Here is a 21,611-nt window from a genome sequence, read left to right on the forward strand (position 1 = left end):
GGATTTTGGAGGTAATGTGAAGTAAAAATTAGAGGAAGGAAATTTGATTCAGGGATTTATTTGGCAAATGTCTTTAATTTCTGCTTTCCACGGTCTCCATACATGAGTGTGTGTGTATAGTCTATTTGTGGATTTAGGATGGGTTATGTATTTGGGCAGTTTCATTTTAATGCCGATAGCATCCAACAAAGGGAAAACAGAACAGACTTCTAAGCGTTTTCTTTCAAAGCTGACCTCACATGTGATTCTTGGTAGGAAGAAGATGCGAGCCAGCCCCATCCGCATCCCGACTGTCAGCAATGACACCGACTGGGACTTCTGCTTCCATCTGTAAGTATCATACTCACTCAGTGGCCTGAAACATTGGGACCTCCACTTAAGGCAAACCTTGGTGAACTTTGCATGCATATTATATAGTAGAGAAGATTGAGCTTCTGTGTTGTATGCTAATAATGGTTCTGCTCTAATGTCCATTTGTACCTGTGCAACCTATGCAAGATGGAAAACAAATGTTTTTTCCTAACTTAAGGGAAATTTCAATTTTTTTTATAAAGATAGATTACTTATAGCAAGATTGGTAAAGTCATGGAGAATTAAATATAGAAAAATTAATGAGAAATTGAAATTGTTTCATGAAATAAAGAGACAATAAGTAAATTAAAAATTTCACTTCATAACAGCTAATACTTATTGAGCAAATACTATGTGCCAGGCACTGTTCTAAGTACTTATGCATATTAACGCAACTAATTCCCCCAAAACTCTGTGAGGGAGGTACTGTGATTACCCCATTTTTTAGGTAAGGAATATGAATTAAAGAGAGGTTAGGCAATTTGCTCAAAGTCACACAGCTAGTAAATGCTATTCAAACTGGGCAGTCTGACTCCAGAGTCCATTCCTTAACCACTCCTCTATACCAGGGTTTCTCAACCTCGACACTATTGACATTTTGGATCCGATTATTCTTTGTTGTGAGGGCTGTCCTGTGCATTGTAGCATCCCTGGTCTCTACCTATGAGATGTCAGTAGCACTGTCCCAGTTGTGACAAGCCAAGATATCTCCAGACATTGCCAAATGTCCCCTGAGAGCAGTATCACCCTTGGTTGAGAACCATTGCTCTATACCAATGCTATCAAGTAGAAATATAACGCAAGCCACAAATGTAATATTAAATTTTTAAGTAGCCATATTAAAAAATAAAAATAAACAAGTAAATTTAATTTTAACACCATATTTATTTATTTCAGTATATCTAAAATATTACATAACGTAATTCATGAAATACTTTTTCTTCAATTAAGTCTTTGAATTTCGGTGTGTGTTTTACACCTGCAGCAGATCTCAATTCAGACCAGACACATTTCATGTGCTTAATAGCCACGTGAGACTAGTAGTTAATGTATTAGTGTAATTCTATACCATCTCATAAAATATCTTAAGGTTAAGAGTTATACAAATATAAAATTGAAGTTAAAAATGTAGAGTTTACAGTAGAGTATCTTGGAGATAATCAGATGATTCATATTTAATTTTACTAGTCAGAATTCACATTTATGATGGCAACATGTAGAATAAGTTAGAAACCTAGCAGATCTTTCATTTAACTGGCCTAATTATTTTATTCTGACTATCCTTCCAGATATCTAACTGGTCAATATTCTCCAGGCATGTCTTTTACCTTTCATAGCAAAATGTTCAAAGCTAGTTCAGGGCTTGGCAGTCTCAAGTCATTTGTCAAGACCTCAATGTTTCTACTTCCTTTGAGGCCCTGCCGTTGAAGCTTGCTCCCTTTGGTCTCAGCTTAATTTCATTCAAGGCTGAAATTTAAATATTTAGGGCTTATAATTTTTTTTAAAAAATTATTTATTTAAATTTATTTATTTATTTTTGGCTGCATTGGGTCTTCGTTGCAGCGCACGGGCTTCCTCTAGTTGCGGCGAGTGGGGGCTACTCTTGTGGTGTGCTGGCTTCTCGTTGCAGTGGCTTCTCTTGTTGTGGAGCACGGGCTCTAGGCACGTGGGCTTCAGTAATTGTGGCACATGGGCTCAGTAATTGTGGCTCGTGGGCTCTAGAGCGCAGGCTCAGTAGTTGTGGCGCACGGGCTTAGTTGCTCCGCTGCATATGGGATCTTCCCGGACCAGGGCTTGAACCCTTATCCCCTGCATTGGCAGGCAGATTCTTAACCACTGCGCCACCAGGGAAGCCCCTGGGGCTTATAATTTTTAATATCCAAAATTAGTAATCTCTTTGGTGACCCCAGTAGATTGAACTTCTGCTTCAGGTGGGTGAAATATGCAGCCTACGCGAAGCCTTCTATTGAGGGACTGAGCTTTCTTTCCGTGAGTTTTCTTGAGTTATGATCTCTTGTCACAGATTTCCTCCACCTTCAGTCTTTTTCAGGTATCCTAAAGGCCTTACACTTTCTTTTTCCATTCATTTGTTCATTATTTAACCAGCCATTATTTGTTTTTACTGTGAGCCAGGTATCAGGGTTTCTTAGAAACAAATGAGACTCAGCCCCAGCCCTGGTGGAGTTAACTGGCTAGGAAGCAAAGAAGACTCCGAAACAAAAGCAGATTTTGAAAATGAGACTGTTGCGTGATTCGCACTATAGTAGAAGTTGGAGAAGACTTTTGCAAGCCCTGCAGAGGGTGTTTCTACTGCTACTCCAGTGCTAGACTTCCAGCAGAGGTGACATTCGAGTTGGAGGAGGAGTACGGAATTCACTAGGCAGAGAACAGGCAGGTTTAGCACCTGTCTCCTGATTACAGTGCTGCGCCAGCCTTCCCTGGCTTTTCCATTGAACCTTTGCATGTCTTCTGAAAGCACACTTCTGTTTGTGGGCAGAAGGCAGTCCTGCTGGGCCCTGGGCTTGGGCCTGAAGAAACGTTGCTGTCCTGTCCACATAACCTGGTTTGCCCACATGCCTAAATAAACATAGGTTATTTAGAACAGGACTCTGGATGGGTATTAGGATGTCATTTATTCGAACCTGGTGTAAAAGGTTATGCTTGACATTTACTTTTCTTCTAAATTTTCCTCTTTTTGTTTTTCTTACAATGGAAATTCATTACTTATCTAATCAGTGGAAAAGGAAGATAAATTTTGTTTTAAAAACTATACTATGGTTGAACTTTTAAAAGCTATCGTGAATACAAAGGTGATTCCTTTGGGGGAACTTATTAATAATTAAAATTTCTGTTGTTGCTCTTAATATCTTAGAATTCTATTTCTTCTGGATCACTTTATGATGTCTCTGGTAGAGTTAGGATATGGTTATCTTTTTTGTTATGTAAGATTAACTCTTTGGGCTTTTATCTTTATCATACCAATTACCCATTCATAATTATGTTCAGCATAATAGTCTGAGATCTGCATGGGGGTGTGTGTGTGTATAAGGGGGTGGGCAGGGGGTGCTGGGGAAGAGGGAGATTTTCAACCCACTCAGCTCTTTCTCAAACACGTTTGTTTTTTTGTTTTGTTTTTTCTAACATAATTGAGAAGGTCATTTCTCTTCTGAATCTGCACTTGACCCAGTGTGGGTTCTCTCCCCTCTCCTTGGTGGGACCACATCCTCTTTAGTTACTATTTATGTTGAAGCTTTTAAGAAATATGAAAGAAGACACATGAAGTTCTGACCTCAAAATGTTAGTTCCCTTTACCTTATTTCATTATGTCCATTTTCCCCCCTGGTTTGGATCAGAATTTTAGAACATCAAGGCTCTTGGAGATCTTCCAATTCAACATCCTCACGTCATGGAGCTCATAAAATAAGAATACCTAATGTTAAAAGAGCACTTACTAAATAGCAGGCTAAGTGATTTATGAGTATTATCTGATTTAATCCCATAACCTCATCAGGTGGGTATTCATATTGACTTCATTTTACAGTGAAGCAAACCAGTAACTTACTTAGGGTCATGTGGTTGGTAAGCAGCAGGGCTGCGACTCTGCCATAGGTGGGAGGTTCCCTAAATCTGTTTGATTGGAACCACTACATTGCCGTTCTAATTCTTGGCTTTTCAGGTGACGTGAGTTCACCACCTAGCTTTACTCTACAGGTTTATTTTAGAGATCATATTCCTAGCCCCCAGTTGGGAGGGCTCTGTCCTTCAGTGCTGCCTTGTTTGAGATATGCAGGGTTAAACCTGACTCCGTGTCCCTCTCTGGTACCCACAGGTCACAGCAAACCAAGATCCCAGAGCATCAGCAAACAGATGAGTTGTATCCCACTAGTGGGTCTGGAGAGAGCGAACAAGATGCTAAAGCCAAGGAGGAGAAGGCCATAGACCGTATGTCTCTTCCCAAAGAGAAACCGGCCCAATCCCAGAAGAACGTAGCTCAGCTGATTAAGGGAAAAATGATAATAAAACAAAAAACTCACTGGGTTTTCCATTTAAAAATACGTCCATGACTAGAGAAGTTCTTCCTTAATTGCAGATCGAAGGACATGAAGTAGAGGAAGGTGTTATATTTCTCTATAAGTGGAAGAAAAGAAAGCAAAGCATAGTCGGTACCCAGCCCGCCTTCGGGCTCCACACGTGGGTCACTGTGCATACCTCCTTGGAGTGTTTGTGCTCCTAGCTTTAAACTAAAAATTGTTTGCTTCTTCCTGTTGCTGTTTGATTACGTTAATTAAAAAATCGTCTTTTGATTTCTCCTGAAAGGTTTCAGCATAATATCTTTTGGGTAACAAGAAGGCCAGGATAGTGAGGCAGGAGGCTGAGAACAAGGGTAGCCAGGCAGAGTCTAGGCTCAGACCTGGCAAGGATACGGTGAGATGCCTGTGGTTACAGTGGAATCATAAGCAAACCAAAGGACCGGAAGTGGGCGGTAGCAGCAGGGGTCAGAGAGTGTAGGTATCCATTTTCAAGAGCAAAGCAAGGACTTGGGAACTAGGACCTCAGAGCAAGCGTTTAGCAAGAGTGTTCAAAATGCGGGAACCCGAGAAAGCATGTCAGTGACCCTCACGATTAACACACAGGCACCGACCTGCTCCCAGAGCATTACTTATCAACAAAGGAGTTCATGTGCTGACTTCCTGACTTCCTGGCCATTCCTGGCTAAAGGAAAAAATGATCTTAACGTACATGTGTGAAAAAAAAAACTCTGCAGATGGCTTAGGAAAGGCTGAGAGGCACTTCAGAGGGAGATGATAGAAGCTGATACTTCCCTAGATGGATGTATTTATAATATAAAGTTACCTCTGTAAAGTACCCAGAAACTTGCAAAGGACCATCATCCTGACCTGGATCCAATAGTATTTCATAAACCCAGGCTAGAGTGATCACTTCTAGAAAGACAAGTACCAACTGCTGTGGAATGCAAGTGTGGGCTTTTAAGACTTGACAGCTCCTTGGGACTTCCCTGGTGGCGCAGTGGTTAAGACTCCCAATGCAGGGGGTCCGGGTTTGATCCCTGGTCTGGGAACTAGATCCCACATGCGTGCTGCAACTAAGAGTTCACAAGCCACAACTAAGGAACCCGCCTGCCGCAACTAAGACCCAGCACAACCAAATAAATAAATATTAAAAAAAAAAAAAAGACTTGACAGCTCCTTGACCAGTTTGGTTAATGACAAAGATTTAGATTTAGGAGTTATATCTAGCCCAGCTCAGCGCTCACAGCCCTGAAGGACAGGAATATTGGTGGCAGGAGCAGCAGCCCTGGATTGACCTCTAGAGCCCATACTGGTTGTCTCAGTTTCCCCAGGGCGGGAAGTGTGGGGATGAATGAATACAGAATGTCCAGAGCCAGGACAGAACTCAAGGCTTTGGACTCTCATTCCAGTGATTTTTCATGATGTTATGCTTCTCCCTCAGAATAGAACTTAGTATTTACTGTGCGTTCAGCCCGTGCAGAACTCTCAAAAATTCTGACTGAATGGATGTTTCTAAAACACGAGGGGAAATGTCGCTCTAACACTGTTTGCGTCTGTGTGTTTGAGCTGGGAGGGGTGAAGCATCAGGGTAGGAAGGAGATGGGGTGGGGGGACGGGAATCACGGGGATCGGAAGGGAGCAGTCCTTGGACCACTCTGTCTGTGTGTTACTCTGTAAATGGTTACATGCAGATAACACGTAACAGATTTGGATCACTTTGATGTTGACTCACTTTCCCTACAGTAACTCCATGAGGTAGATGGTATAGATTTCCAGATAGAAAAGGAAGCTGGGACTCAGGGTGATCTTGCCCCAAACATCACAGTCAGTAAACAGAGGGTTGAAACTCCAGGCTTTTGAGTCCTTGAAGTGCCGTTTTCACCTCACCGGGAAATGAATGCCTGACTTTGTCAGTTAGCGCAGCCAGTCGATGACTGTGTTTGTAGAGTTACTGACATCTGTGACCTGAAGGTGCAGTTCTCTGATTTCTTAGAGAGCTCTGCCTGTCAGTTCTACAGAGCCAGGGGCTCTCTCCCCGCCTCATACTTATCTTTGCCAATCGAGAGATGATTTATTCAGCAAATACTGAATGTGCGCCTCCTCTCTGCATGGAGCATACAGCAGTGAACATGAGAAATAAACTGTTCTTTTATTTATTTATTAAATTTATAAATTTATTTATTTATTTTTGGCTGTGTTGGGTCTTCATTGCTGTGGCGAGCGGGGGCTGCTCTCTGTTGCGGTGTGCAGGCTTCTCATTGCGGTGGCTTCTCTTTTTGTGGAGCACGGGCTCTAGGCACGTGGGCTTCAGTAGTTGTGGCACGTGGGCTCAGTAGTTGCGGCACGCAGGCTCTAGAGCGCAGGCTCAGTAGCTGTGGCGCACAGGCTTCGTTGCTCCGTGGCATGTGGGATCTTCCCGGACCAGGGCTCGAACCTGTGTCCCTTGCATTGGTGGGCAGATTCTTAACCACTGCGCCACCAGGGAAGCCCCAGGAATAAACTGTTCTTGAGGAACTTACTTTCTATTTGGGGAGACAGATCATAGACAAACAAAATAATAGTTACTGCAATATCAGAGAGAGTGCCATGAAGAAAAAAATCAGATAGGCAATGGGATAGTAAGTGATGGGGTGAGAGTCTGCTTTAGATAAGGTGGCCAAGGAAGGCCTGTCTGAGGTGAATGCAATGAAAATGACAGAAGAGGGTAACGATGTGTGAGAGTGTCCCAAGCTGGGGGGGCAACAGGTGTACAAGCCCCAAGTTAGAAATTAGTTTGCTATGTTCAGGAACATCAGGTTTGTTTAAAAATCCAGATATGTTTATTATAATAATAATAATAAGAAGAATGATAAATAACTAGCTATTTGGTCACCATTGGAGGATGCTAGTGAATGAACTCATTATTTGGAAAGCTGATAAATAAAGAGAATGATTAAATCATGTATCCTGTCCTTCTGATACGAACTGTACTATTGGGTAACTAAGAAGGAGATGAGAGGAGATTTCTTTTTATAAAGTTATTCCACCTAACATATGAAGAGGGAATGATAGAATTAGGATATCAGCGTTTTATATCTTTTATAGATTAATTCATATAGTTGTGCTTTTAGCAGAAAGAGACAACCCAAGGTTAGGTGTCTTCTGATGGTAGAACATATGAAGTAGTTTTGCTTAAAAAAAAAAAAGCTAAAGGTAACCAAACTTCTAAATCAACCACCAATATAAAGGCAGAATGGAGACTGGAAGGACATGTTGAGTGACACCGTAAAGATTCAACCAAATTTCCATTTTGGGGAAACACTATAAACCAAATAACTCAGTTTCTTCAATAAATAATTTGCAATGAAAAGAATTAGAAATGGAGGTGGAACCCATTGATGAAAAGAGACTCATGAGACTGATCTCAGTGTATGGACAATTAAACTGTAAAAGAAATGTTAGCTTTATGAGGTAATTATTAGGTTTATGAGACTAGGTATTTGATAGTAAGGAATCATTATTAATATTTTGGTGAGATGATGATTTTGTGGTTATATTTCTAAGTCTGTATCTTTTGGAGATACTTATGAAATATGAAATGATTTAATATCTTTGCTTTGCTTCAGAATCGTAGAGGGAGAGGGTGGATGCTTGAGGAGCATAGGTATGAAACCAGATTGGCTGTGAGCGATGAAGCTGACTCATTCTCCATGCTCTTTTTGTATACTGTTAAAGTTTTTCACAATAAGAGGTTAAAAGAAGTCACTCTGGCTATGATGTAGAAAGTAGACTATGGGGGGCAAGAGTGGAGGCAATTAAGAGGGGCTGTGTTCACCCAGGTCAAAGATGAGGGTGGCTTGGACTAGGTACACGTGGCAGAAATGAGACGTGTGTAGCGTTAGAACTTAGGAATAGGGTGGAGCCAAGAGGGCTTGATGGATTGGCTGTGGTCTGGGAAGGGGGGAGGAGAGAAAAAGTTGACAGTGGACGCAGTCCTGCAATCCAGTGATAAGATACAGGCTGGAGATTTTCCTCCTTTCCACAAAGTGTAATGACTTGTTTGCTCTCTGCAGAATACCCAAGCAAATGAGGAGCTGATTCGCTGTGTCATCCTTTCTCGGATTATTTTTGGGGAAGAACCCTGGAAATGTGCACAGGCTTTGGCCACCCTGGCTTATGGCTACGTGACACTGCGAGGTACTCGATTTCCCCGGCTGGGTCTGGGGGAGCCAGCCACACTGAGCCCACACAGAACCACAGTCGGGGTGGGGTTGCCCAGGGGAGGGTCCATCCTGTCCCCAACTCACACCTTGTCAGGAAGCGGGGAAGTCCATGGATGAGGCGGGCTGTGTGACAGGGATCGTAAAGGTAATAATGAGGGAAGGAAAGCAGAGGACAGAAGCCTGGAGGACAAGAGCGTTAGGATTGGGTAGCGGAAGCGGAGCCAGCAAGGAAATAGAATCAGGAGGGGCCAAGTCATGGAAGCCAAGGGCGGAGAAGGGGCTTCAAAAGGAAGTGCAGTGTGGTTTCAGCAGAGTCAGATGGCAGAGAGAGGTCAAATGAGGTGAAGGCCGAAGACAGACCCATGGATTTGTCAGTTGGCAAGTCATTGACACTTGGTTTGGCACCAACAAGTATACTCCTTGGGCCCTGGGAGAGCCCAGATTCAGGGAGACAACTTAGGTAACTATTTTTGAAATTCTGACCTGAGGTGATGGCAGCTTGAACCTGAGAGGAAAGTACCAGAAGCGTTTGCGGGGGATGTTTGTCTGAACCGAGGGCAGGCAGACACGGCCTCCCTTTCTTTAGAGAGATTACTATGGTAGGTCTGTGGAAGGAGGTTGGCCTTCATCTTCTGAAATCAACCCTTTCTATGAATAGCCACAGTAGACTTTGAGTTTTGCTTTTCCAGTTAGATTCCAGACTAACTCAAGACAGGTAAACAGGTTATATTACAAAAGATGGTGGGAGCACCACCCTCTTTTCCCTAATTCACAGTTCTTCCTGCCGCATGAATGGAGAACCACATTTGAGTAGTAGGTTGGAGGGGAAAAAGTTTTCCTGTAAAAGAAGGTCTTTTTGTGTGTTTGTTTTTTCTAGATGGGAAAAACAACTTCCTGATTAGCTGAAATGCCCACATAATATAACAGCACTCAGTCTTGAGCCCAGACTTTCTGAGGCCTAGCCTAGAGTTTTTCTAGAATAGGTTTTGATTATGGCCGTACCTTGAGAATAGCCTAGGGTCTCTTATTTCAGGTATAGGCCTTACCCAGTTTCTTCACTTTAACTTTTTTTGAAGTCTGTGGTCCTTCAAATAAAACAACGAAAGCTTTGAAAAACCACGGACCTTCAAGAGGGATGAAGTGCTTGCTGAATTCCACTTAGTTTTGTTGTCATTAATCCTGTAACTGCTGCAAAATGGACAGAATTTATGAGCCAGGCTCCCGTGCGGGTGGGACGTATGCGTCTGTGTGTGCTCGCGCCTTGCTGCACATGCGCGTGCTTTATGGCCGGCAGACCTGCCTGCCTCATTTCCCTGGGAGCCTTTTCCAGCAATGGGGGAAGGGCATCAAGCCAGAAGGCTGATTTCTCTCGATAAATGGTCTTCCAGTAAGTATTTAATGAGACACTTGTATATGTGAAATTCTTGGACGAGGGCTCTGGGAACTATAAGGGGCAAAAGGCACAGTCGTTGCCTTCAGAGAACTTACAACCTCGTATGGAAGGTGAGCTACCCACAGACAACTGCGATAGAAGGCACCGGAAGGCACCAGAAGGCCGTGGGACTGGTTTAAATGCAGGGCTTTGGGGGCGCTGGGTGAAATCATTTCTGACTGAAGGTAGTAAGTGATAGATTCAGGAAGAGGTACCATTCAAGAAGGCCCTTTAACAATGAGTAGGGTTGGGTAGGCAGAAGAAGGGGTGGGCATTTCTGATGAAGAACAAGGCCTGGCAGACGCATGGAGGTGGGAAAGTGCAGCGTGTGTTTAGAAAGTAATCAGCAGCGCTGGCTAGATACGGTAAGGACCACTCAGATGAACCTGGAAAGGAGGGCGCTTTGGGCAGGCTGAGGAATTAGTCATTTATTTGGTAGACAAGGAGGACTATTAGAGATTTTCCAGCAGGGGGATGAATAAATCAAAGTGTGCTTTTGGAAAGGTCAGTCTAGCAATGATAGCTAGAATGGAAGCTATCTCATCCAGCTGTTTACCTCTAGGTGTAAAACCAGGCTGGTGACAGGGGGCACGAGTGAGAAGGTAAGGATTTAAGAGTCTATGAAGGACAGATGCCTTTACCTTTTAAGCCAGAAATCCCACTTTTGGGACTCTTTCCTGAATACACACTTAAATGGATGATATTATTCTTTGCAGCATTGTTTATGATAGTAGAAGATTGGAAACAACCAAGTATACTCATCACTGAAGGACTAATATACACTATGTGGTACATACAGCCTTAGAAAGGGCTTACCTACCACTAGGGAAAGATCTCCTGGATACATCTTTAGGCAACAGAGAACGCACAATGCAGGACCGTGTTTGTAACATACCTCTTTTCAGGTAAGAAGGAGGGGAGAGAAATGAGAATATGTGCTTATATTCACATCAAGAAACACTGAAGGAAACACAAGAAAGAAACGAAAGTTACCTAGAGGCTGCTTGTGAAAGGGAATAGAATTTGAAGTGAGACCTCTCAACCTTTACCTTTTCCTATAAGTTTAACTTTTGAACCGTGGGAATGTATTACCTATTCAAAAATGATAGTTACAAAAGGGCTGTGAAGGAAGAATTGGCAGGACATGGCATTGGATTTGGGGTTGAGGAAAAGTGAGGCCCCAAGACGACCATGAAGTTTCAGGCCCCTCAAGATGCCATCGTCAGAGATAAGCCGGTCAGGAAAGGAAGCGAAGTGGGAGAGGAATGGCGGGTCTGGTTTTTGATGTATTGATTTTGAATTACAACGGAGGAATCCACAAGTATATTTTTACTAGGTGCTGGAAAGTTGGGACCAGAACTGGGGAGGAGAGAAGGGGACTCGTAAGCGTGGAAGAATATTTGAGACCAGAACTAGGGAGGGGAAATGGAAAATTATAAGCATGAAGGCCGAGGTTGACGTTATAGGAGTTGATAAAACTTCTGAGAGGAGAGAGAAGAAAAGGAAGAAATGGAAAGACAGACCCTTGGAGAATGGACATATTAGTGGAAGGGAACAGAGGACCCTGGTAGAGTGAGCAAAGAGTCCAATAGAGAAGGTTTATCAAGGAGAGCTGAGTTAGAGCAGTGCCTTGGGAGCCAAGAGGAGAAGCCAAGCAGCCTAGGTGTCTGATGCTGCCATGAGATGGGGATACAAGAAACTGCGACTGCACTTACTCAGTAAGAGGCCCTTGGGGACCTCACGAGAACCACTTCTGCAGAAGGGTTGGAGCAGATGCCAGATCCCAGGGATGAGGGGAAGGCGTGGGCCGGTAGCCTAGGCTGTGTATGCCACGTCCTGCATAGTGAAGGGGATGAGGGGGAACAGGAGGGTAGCTAGGGAAGGCAGAAAGGTCATTTGAAGCTAATTTTATAAGAGGAGGCGACCTGGGAACATTTTAGGCAGTGAAGAAGGAGCCAGATAGAGAGTTTGAAGGTTTTAAAAAATGGAGCAATCGATGCAGCGGGGTTCAGGAGTCAATAACAAAAAAACGCGAGGCCTTTGCGAAGCAGAGAGTGTAAAAGACTGATGGTTGGTGAAACAGGGTAAGGGACACTAGAAGTGGAACTCTGTCACCAGCTGACCTGGCGAGAACCCTCCCGAGCCTAGGGCTTCAGTGGTTGAGAAAAGGGCAGGTGGAGGTGGCTGGTCACCTTGTGACCACTGTTTCCATGTGTTCAGGAAGGAGAAGACAGTAACATGGGCAAGCAGTTTCCTGGTGTTTTGCCTATTATTAATGAAGCAATGAATTAATTTGTTAGCCTGTTATTACTTGGAACCTTCCAGGTATCTGGGGCTCTAAGTGTTGCAGAAATCTCGAAAAAGATGCATAAGTCATGAACCCTACCTTCTCTGTCTAGTTGGTAAAAAAGCTGGTACAGGAACAACAGGGAATGATAAAGAGCAGTTGGTCTGACCTGCAGGAAGCCTGGTACCTATCTGAAGTGAGTGTGCGTTTGAGAAGGCAGCCTTTTATAGAGATTCTGTAAGCAGCTTTATGAAGAATGTCCAGAGTACATAAGGACAAGTATAATAAATTGCTTAAGGGCAATGGACCCTGGTAGTAATGATGATGATAACAGGTAATATTTATTTAAGCTCATTTCATTCCTGTGTCAGGCACTATTTAATCCTTTTTCATAAATTAATTACATTAATCCTTGCAACAACCGTACGAGGTGGGAGGTATTTTCATTGCCATCTTATAGGTGAATAAACTGAAGTACAGATAGATTAAGTAACTCATTCAGGTAGTAAGTGGCTGAGCCAGCTTCTGTACCTGGAAGTCTGGCCCTAAGACCCTGCTGTCTTAATCACTGTACCACGAGAACTTCTTAAATATAGGTGATGGGCAAAGGTGACAGCAGCAGCCTCCAAAGACTGAGTAGCTCCGAGAAGATTCTCTGTGGCCTGAGTCAGAGTAACAGAAATCAGTGGTGGAATCTTACCCCAGACTAAAGCAAAATGATCGATACATTTGGTGGACAACCTCTGGACCGCTTTTCCAGTTCATTAATATGCCCTTGTGATTTCTGAATCTCAGGCTCCAGAAGCAGGTCTTGCTGCCACCCTGATTTTTACTTCTATAGTTGCTGCCCTGTTGGTGCAGGGAGAAGGCTGGTGTCCCTGGCTGGGGAGGGCAAGTAAAGGAAAATGACGTGGTCTTGGAACAGACATCGGATTCCGGGAGGTGGGACTTGGAGTTAGGGAACAAGGTCACCAATCTGTGAGCATCCTCTAGAGAGAGAGGAAATGAGTCTTACACAGACACATATATGCAGAGCATTATTTTTACATAAAAGAGGGTGTTCTCGCAATTAGTAAAAAGCAAATGCATTTCAGAATATTAGATTCTGACTCTTCATACTTTGTCATCCTGAATTTTCTCATGTAGGAAATGCTATAAAAATATTATCACAGATTTTTTTAATGAAAAAGGAGCTTTTTCATACTTGAAAACTTTAGAAAGCATTCGTCTAGAGCAGTGGTCTCTAAACTCTTGAGAATTAGCTCTCTTTTCACAAAAAATGTTTTGAGCACTCTCCATAAATATGTATTTATTATAAACTATGTACAATAGTATTAAATATTATGTAATATTATATTCATAAAAATAGAAAACAAAAAAGATTGTTTTTAAAAGCAGAGAAATTTTAATTTTTTCCCCACATCCTTATGTCATCTTGCATACCCATAGGGGTACACGCACTCCACTTTGGAGACCAGAGTGGATTCTGGGAAGAGTAAAGGAGTCATTTTTTTCTTTAGGGATGATTTTAAAGTTGAATGAGCTGTTTTAAATCGAGATCCTAGTTCAGTTTACTTTAGTCCATTGGTTACCAGCTCAGCTTTTTCATTAGAAGGACCACAGTGCAGGGCATGGTGAAGGGGAGACAGGGAACTATATAATCAATTAGCTGCTGAGTTGAGAGGAAAAGGGTTCCTCTTGGGGATTCACAGCCAGCACTGGACCCCTGGGGCTGGGGTGTGGATCTGAGGGGGCAGCCTTGCAAAGCCTCAGAGCAACTTTAGGATTTGTTTTCTGTTTAGGAGCCCAGAAGCAATGTTGTGCTGATTTGGGGGTGGTTTTCAATAGCTCATCCAGTTTCACTTTTCTCCCTCCTGTGGACCCAGGGAAGCGTCTAAATGTGGTTCCTGCACTCCTTATTGACACGCTCCCAAGGGCCCAAATGGTTGTGGAAAGTAATCTATTTGATAAAAAGACTCTCGGTTTCCTACTTTGGTGTCTTGGCCTGATTCCCTGGCAGAGTTTCCTGTTGCTGCTGCCTTCTCAAGACCTATGAAGACTCCCTATTACCTAGCAGATCAAGTCCAGCTTCCTCAACTTGGCACCCAAGACTCCATTTTTTCCATCCAATTCATACGTTATGTGTCTTTCAACTTAAACCTCCCTTCAGGCAGACTGGTCTTCTTACAGCCTTCCCTAATACTACAGTACCCCCCGACCCCACCCCACCGGTGCACGTGTGCACGAGTGTGCTCGTGCGTGCACGCGCACACACACACACACACACACACACACACACGCTTATTCTGTCTTTATGGCCTCAGGCTGTTTACTCCAAGTGGAAACCCGTTCTCGTTCTTCTCCATCAGCCAAAACACTACCTACTCTTCAGAAAGGAGATGAGTCCCACTTCCTGTATAAAGGCTTTACTAACTCACTGTTTCTCCAAATGTGGTCCTCAGACAGCGTACATCAGTATCACCTAAGATAGTTGTTATAAATCTGAATCCTTGGTTCTCACCTTAGAACTTGTGAACCGTAACTATGGGAGGCCCAGGAATCTGCATTTTGACAGGGTGCTTATGACGCGCCATGCAAGTTGAGGACCACTGTCATCTGGTAACTTGAGATGCAGCCCTCTCTTTCACCACAGAGTCCAGTTTTCTTTTCAGTTGAGACCTACAGAACAGGCATCTCCGAGTGTTCTACAAAGACTTCTCAGCTTCTGGGTCACTTTTAGGACTCTTCCAGAGAAACTGTGTTCCCATTGCTGCAATTCACTAAGGACCTGCACATCTGGAACATATGAGGGCTGCAGGCATCAAATGCAAGTCCTTTCAAATTATCTCTGTTGCCACTGACTGCACCCATACTGTGAAAGCGGGCTCCAAGGGCCAAACGGAGAGCAAACTGAGGGCTGAGGTGTGAGCGGAGCATCAGAGGTACAGTGCGCCTCCCCACAGTGGCAGGGGTGAATATGTTTTTCAGACCCTGGGGGCTGCCAAGAGGAGAGCTGAAGCAGCCATGGCAGTCCTCAGTAGGGTGGAGGAGAACCCCTATGTGTTCTCTGCTGGCTTTTCTCTTTTCTCCAGAGTTTCCCTTTCCCATCAGGGATCACTAGACATGAGCTAGGCTAGAAGATGAGGAGATAGTTCTGTAAACTGAATACTCCTAAGTCTCCCTCTGTTAACTGGACTAATAGTTCAAGTAAGTGCCCGGAATACCAGCTTCATCTTGGATTGAAAAAAAAATCCCCAGATGGAAGTAATTGTATTCATAAGCCCTTTGACTTTATAGAATGCCTTTTCCAGAAAGCTCGAATGAAGCATAGCAGTCTGTGGCATAGCCTAGTTCATTCCTGGACTATCTCCATGTGTTTGGTAAAAGGGCAGCTTCTATAATTTTGTTGTCATTTTGCATTTGGAGGATGGAGAAGCGTTGTGGATTGAAAAGGTCACATGGCATTAGCAGTGGACTGGGAATGTGATACTCAGCTTCCACTCCTGACTCCATCAGTGATTTCCAAACCGAGTCCGTAGACGCATGCCAGGATGGCTGCATAAGAAGCATTTGTGGAGTTAATGCAACATATAGAGTCTTGGACACTATTCCTCTAGAGATTCCAACTCAGTACGTCTGGGGTGAGAGGCAGGATGGGGGGAGCCAGGAACCTGTATTCTTCACAAGCGTTCCAGATGATTCTACTGCACTGCCAATCTGGGGAACCAATACTAAAGGCCAGATGACAACCACAATGCCCTCCTTCCCCTTCCCAGGAATGTCTTTGACTGAAAAACCTTTTTAATGTTTCTCATCTTGCCATCCCCCCTCAAACTTCCCCAGGTCTCCCAGCTCAGGCCAAGAAACGTGCCGAGTCTGCCAAGAACACACTGCTGACCTGGAAGGGAAACACGACCTCAGACAAGGAGAGAAAGGAAATCCTGGAAACTCTGGTCGTGCTCTACTACACTCTGGGGGCGGCCTGGCTCCTACAGAGTTGATATCCTTCCCTTCCCAGCGGGGTCTGGAGATCAGGGCCAGGGGCCACGCGTGCCACATGGGTCGTCTCGCACAGGGTAAGAGGTGAAACCGAGGCCTCGTAGCTCCATTCTGACATCCAGGTCTTCCACAAGCCTCTGCTGTCCATCTAGAAAGTACGAATGTTCCTCCTGTGTCTAGTCATATGAGCTCTGAGTTAAGCCATGGGAGGGTTGTCACTGGGGACACATCCCCTGGCCAGCTGAAAGCTTTTGGAGCCTGTCCCGCTCCTCAGAGCACTCAAGACAGTGTTAGCAATGAGGACGCAGGTGATAGCGGTGGTGGCCATGTAGGAAGACAGAAAATGAATGGTAATTTAAAGCACTGTTTGTCAAAGTAGGCTGCACGTTGTAATCCCCTGGGGGAGCTTTCAGAATTATTGCTATTTGGGTCCCACCGCAGAGAGTTTGATTTAGTAGGCCTGGGGAGCATCTGTTCATTGAGATTTTTAAAAGCCCCAGGTGATTGTAACATACAGCCCAAAACCTCTGATTTAATGTACACATGATCATTTTAGTTTTTCTGAAATGCCGTTGAGAACACTGCCCATGAAACCAGAGGCCAAGCAAAATAGACAAAAGAAAGAGTTCTCCATATTTCCAGAGGGGAGCTGTTACATATGCCTCTCCTCAAAAAGCTTGTGATTTTGACAGCTCCTTTTGGTACCATCTCCACTTGAAAACTGTTCAGGGTCTTTCATGTTCATGAGTAATCATAAGCCCTCTCTGAGCCCATGTGTCCCCAGTCTCTCCTCTCTACACATCCCCCTCTCTACTTTTTTGGTTCTGATGCTCAGCTTGCAAAATCTGATACGTTTCCTTCCTCTCTTATGCCCTCAGTAGAGGGCTATTGAAAATGTGGGATAGAAGGATATTTGGGAATTAAGGGGATTTTCTTTCCTGCTATTTGCCTCTCGCCCAAAACCTGCTTTGCTTGGACTTTCTAAATGACCCAGAAAGTCCCTTTCAGCAGATTTAGTTCCTCTCTTTTACAGAAACCCACTTGGGAAAAATGAATAATGGTTGTCATGCAGTAGATGCCTCTAAGGAAATCCAGCGTAATTTACGGTTTCCGTTCACTCCAAATGCTCACCACCCATCCTAGCCCTGGACTGCAGCAATACCACAGGACACCCAGGGCCCTGTTCCTTTTCTGAAGAATTCTCCCTTCTTGACAGCATATATATATGGAAAATAGAGAACACAGGGAAGGGTGCATTTTCAAATACTGCTTCGTTTTCCCAAGGGCCCCTTTTGTTTTCTTACCCACTGCTGCCCCTAATCAGTGTGGGGGGTTTGTGTCCCTGGCATTCTCCTTGACTGTTTCACTGGCAGAGAGGCTTATTTCAACCTGCAGAAGTCAGAGAGAAACATGGAGGAGCTGAAAAAATCATATAAGGGAGGTGCTTCTGGATTACAGGTCTCAGAGAAAGACCTAACAATTGCTTTGGGCAGGTAAGATCTGGGCTTAGACAAGCTTGGACTTTTATGGCTAAGGCCTGGAATTACATGATTGTCTTGTACTCTCTATATAAAGGGAGAAAAATATTCAGAGCCAAAGACCCAGAGACTCAAACGATAGTAAAAGAGGCTCGTATTTGCCAAACGCATACACCATGGTCTAAGCTTCGTGTGCTCTGTCCCATTTAATCCTCACAGCCACCACTGAGGTAGTTAGTGCAATGATTATGTCATTAGAGAGAGGGCAAAGAAACTGAGCTGAGGTTAAACAAACTATCCAAGGTGAAGCTTTTTTTTTTAATATATAAATTTTATTTATTTATTTTTGGCTGCGTTGGGTCTTCATTGCTGCGTGCGGGCTTTCTCTAGTTGCGGCGAGCGGGGGCTATGCTTCGTTGCGGTGCACGGGCTTCTCATTGCGGTGGCTTCTCTTGTTGTGGAGCACGGGCTCTAGGCGCGCGGGCTTCAGTAGTTGTGGCACGTGGGCTCAGTAGTTGTGGCTCGTGGGCTCTAGAGCGCAGGCTCAGTAGTTGTGGTGCATGGGCTTAGTTGCTCTGCGGCATGTGGGATCTTCCCGGACCAGGGATCGAACCCGTGTCCCCTGCATTGGCAGGCAGATTCTTAACCACTGCGCCACCGGGGAAGCCCCAAGGTGATAAGCTTTAAGTGTTGGATCTGAACTTGATCTGAACTTACAGACTGTTAGCCCTTACTTGTGCCGCCTCTCATACTTACTGTAAAATTCCTTTTTTTTCTGAATTGCCACCTACTTTTGTCATCAGGTATGACAACTTAAAAGATGAGGAAGGAACAGTTAATGAAGACAGTTTATTGGAGGTCCGTGAGTTATGCATAGCGCGTGCATTTTAAGGGAAAGTTGTGTTCCATATGGAAACAAAGTTCCTGAAATTTGTTCAAGCCAGAATGAGACTTAACTGTTTCACAGTTGAGTTAGGGATCCTCTGAGAATCAGAATATTTAGATATGCGAGTGGGCCCATCAGATTATCAGAAGAAAAAAAAAGAATAATAAAAGGTTTACTATTCCCTAGAGTTTTCAAATATCTTCACATCCTTAAAAGCAATCTGTTTCCAAAACTGTAAGCACTTGGCATGGTAGGGTAGGTGACGGAATGGTAAGGAAATGACATGAGTCATGCCTGCCTCCTCTAAAAAGCCATGAATCTAGAAGTCAAATGGGAAATGGCAGGGAGATGTCCGAACGTCCAGAGTTAAATATGGAATTAAGTCCACAGGCCCATAAATTAGAGTCTAGTGAATGTCTACTGCTGTCACACGGGGCAGTGACTAAGGTTTTTGTGCTTATGTGAAAGATAGCCTTGTTCCTCTTTCAGAATAAATTTGAGTGCATATTTCATTCGTCCATTCCACACTGTTGACCTGTTTTGTACATGCACTGTTCTAAGTGTTGGAACGTTTACTAAAGTATAACTACATCCTAGACACTGTCCTAAGTGCTTTACATAATTTATTTCACTCAGTCTTATACCACAAGCATATGAGGTAGGTATTTTTCTGTTTAATTTACAGATAAGAAAATTAAGTCATGGAAAAATTAAGTAGCTCAAGGTGACAGAACTAATAGGAGAGCCAGCACTGGGTCGTCTGAATCCCTAGCTCACCTTCTATGACACACTGAGTTACGTCTGATACCCACCAAATATCTAGGAAGGGCAAATCCTTTTTCCCATTTGAAGGGTGGGGAAAATGAGGCCAGGTTGCTCAGGCAGGTCAGACAGCTTGGCTGATTATCCCCCTACAAGCTCTTGATGAAAGGCATTATCATTCTGTAACTTGTGCTCTTATGGTCAAGGGAAAGAGTGGTCTGATTGACAAAAAAAAATTTTTGTGTGTGTGAAGAATTATCAGATAACATGCCTTATATATTCTTTTGACTGAAAATTCTAATCTTCAGGGGAGGGAGAAACCTTCCAGCTTCAAATGAACTGTAACTATTGCAGAATGCCTTATATAAAATAATTTTATACACACACTTATATTTTTAATTCAACTTGGGAATACAAAGATGGGGGCATGGGGTAAGGGAGAAGAAATTGATTGTGTATCTACTATATGTTAGGCAATTTTACATATTATTTTAAATCTAATCTTCATAACAACCTTGTAATTTAGGTATTCTTAACCTGCTTTTATTTGGAAGGAAATAAAGACTCCTGGAGCTTGCCCATAAAGCTAATAACTGAGAAGTAGCTTTGAACTACTCATGTTCTTCTCTTTGTGTCTTGCTAACTCTAGAAGAGAAACCTAAATGAATGCTATTTTATTATCATTAAAAAATTATATTCCCCATTTGTTTTGGAAATTTGAAAGAACAGACATACATGAAGAAAATAAAAGTCAATTGTAATGTCACCACCCAGACATAACTGCTATGAACATTTCAGTTATTTCTCTCTCTCTTTCTATATATATATATATATATATTTAAATATAAATATATGTGTATATACACACATATATAAACACACACATATATACATGTCAGGATTATATGTATATATTTAACATCTTTATTGGAGTATAATTGCCTTACAATGGTGTGTTAGTTTCTGCTTGACAACAAACTGAATCACCTATACATATACATACATCCCCATATCTCCTCCCTCTTGCATCTGCCTCCCACCCTCCCTATCGCACCCCTCTAGGTGGTCACAAAGCACCGAGCTGATCTCCCTGTGCCATGTGGCTGCTTCCCACCAGCTATCCATTTTTACATTTGGTAGTATATATAAGTCCATGCCACTCTCACTTCGTTCCAGCTTACCCGTCCCCCTCCCTGTATCCTCAAGTCCATTCTCTATGTCTGTGTCTTTATTCCTGTCCTGCTCCTAGGTCCTTCAGAACAATTTTTTTTTGATTCCATATGTATGTGTTAGCATACATTATTTGTTTTTCTCTTTCTGACTTACTTCACTCTGTATGACAGACTCTAGGTCCATCCACCTCAATACAAATAACTCAATTTCATTTCTTTTTGTGGCTGAGTAATATTCCATTGTATATATGTGCCACATCTTCTTTATGCATTCATCTGTTGATGGACACTTAGGTTGCTTCCATGTCCTGGCTATTGTAAATAGAGCTGCAATGAACACTGTGGTACATGACTCTCTTTTTTTTGAAATTTTGATTTTTATTTTATTTTTTTATACAGCAGGCTCTTATTAGTTATCCATTGTATACATGTTAGTGTATATATGTCCATCCCAATCTCCCAATTCATCACACCACCACCACCCCCCTGCCACTTTCCCCCTTGGTGTCCATACGTTTGCTCTCTACATCTGTGTCTCAATTTCTGCCCTGCAAACCGATTTATCTGTATCATTGTTCTAGGTTCCATATATATGTGTTAATATACGATATTTGTTTTTCTCTTTCTGGCTTACTTCATTCTGTATGACAGTCTCGAGATCCATCCACGTTTCTACAAATGACCCAATTTCGTTCCTTTTTATGGCTGAGTAATATTCCATTGTATATGTGTACCACATCTTCTTTATCCATTCGTCTGTCGATGGACATTTAGGTTGCTTCCATGTCCTAGCTATTGTAAATAGTGCTGCAATGAACATTGGGGTACATGTGTCTTTTTGAATTATGGTTTTCTCTGGGTATATGCCCAGTAGTGGGATTGCTGGGTCATATGGTAATTCTATTTTTAGTTTTTTAAGGAACCTCCATACTGTTCTCCATAGTGGCTGTATCAAATTTGCATTCCCACCAATAGTGCAAGAGGGTTCCCGTTTCTCCACACCCTCTCCAG

At 43.1% G+C, this 21,611-nt stretch overlaps 1 protein-coding gene across 1 annotated transcript in view; it reads left to right on the plus strand.

Annotated features, from left to right (window-relative positions):
* Positions 1-262: 262 nt before the first annotated feature.
* The window catches only part of TTC23L (tetratricopeptide repeat domain 23 like), a gene marked incomplete at both ends in the record, with an annotated part of 57,987 nt that continues 36,638 nt past the window's right edge, over positions 263-21,611 (plus strand). The window contains 6 exons of the mRNA XM_082650278.1: positions 263-330; positions 4,181-4,364; positions 8,435-8,558; positions 16,147-16,299; positions 17,336-17,408; positions 17,676-17,795. Coding sequence (XP_082506404.1) covers positions 263-330; positions 4,181-4,364; positions 8,435-8,558; positions 16,147-16,299; positions 17,336-17,408; positions 17,676-17,795 — 722 coding nt within the window. The remainder of the gene's footprint in view (positions 331-4,180; positions 4,365-8,434; positions 8,559-16,146; positions 16,300-17,335; positions 17,409-17,675; positions 17,796-21,611) is intronic.

This window comes from Grampus griseus, assembly GCF_964374135.1.
Source record: "Grampus griseus genome assembly, chromosome: 3".
NCBI classification, from domain to species: Eukaryota; Metazoa; Chordata; class Mammalia; order Artiodactyla; family Delphinidae; genus Grampus; species Grampus griseus.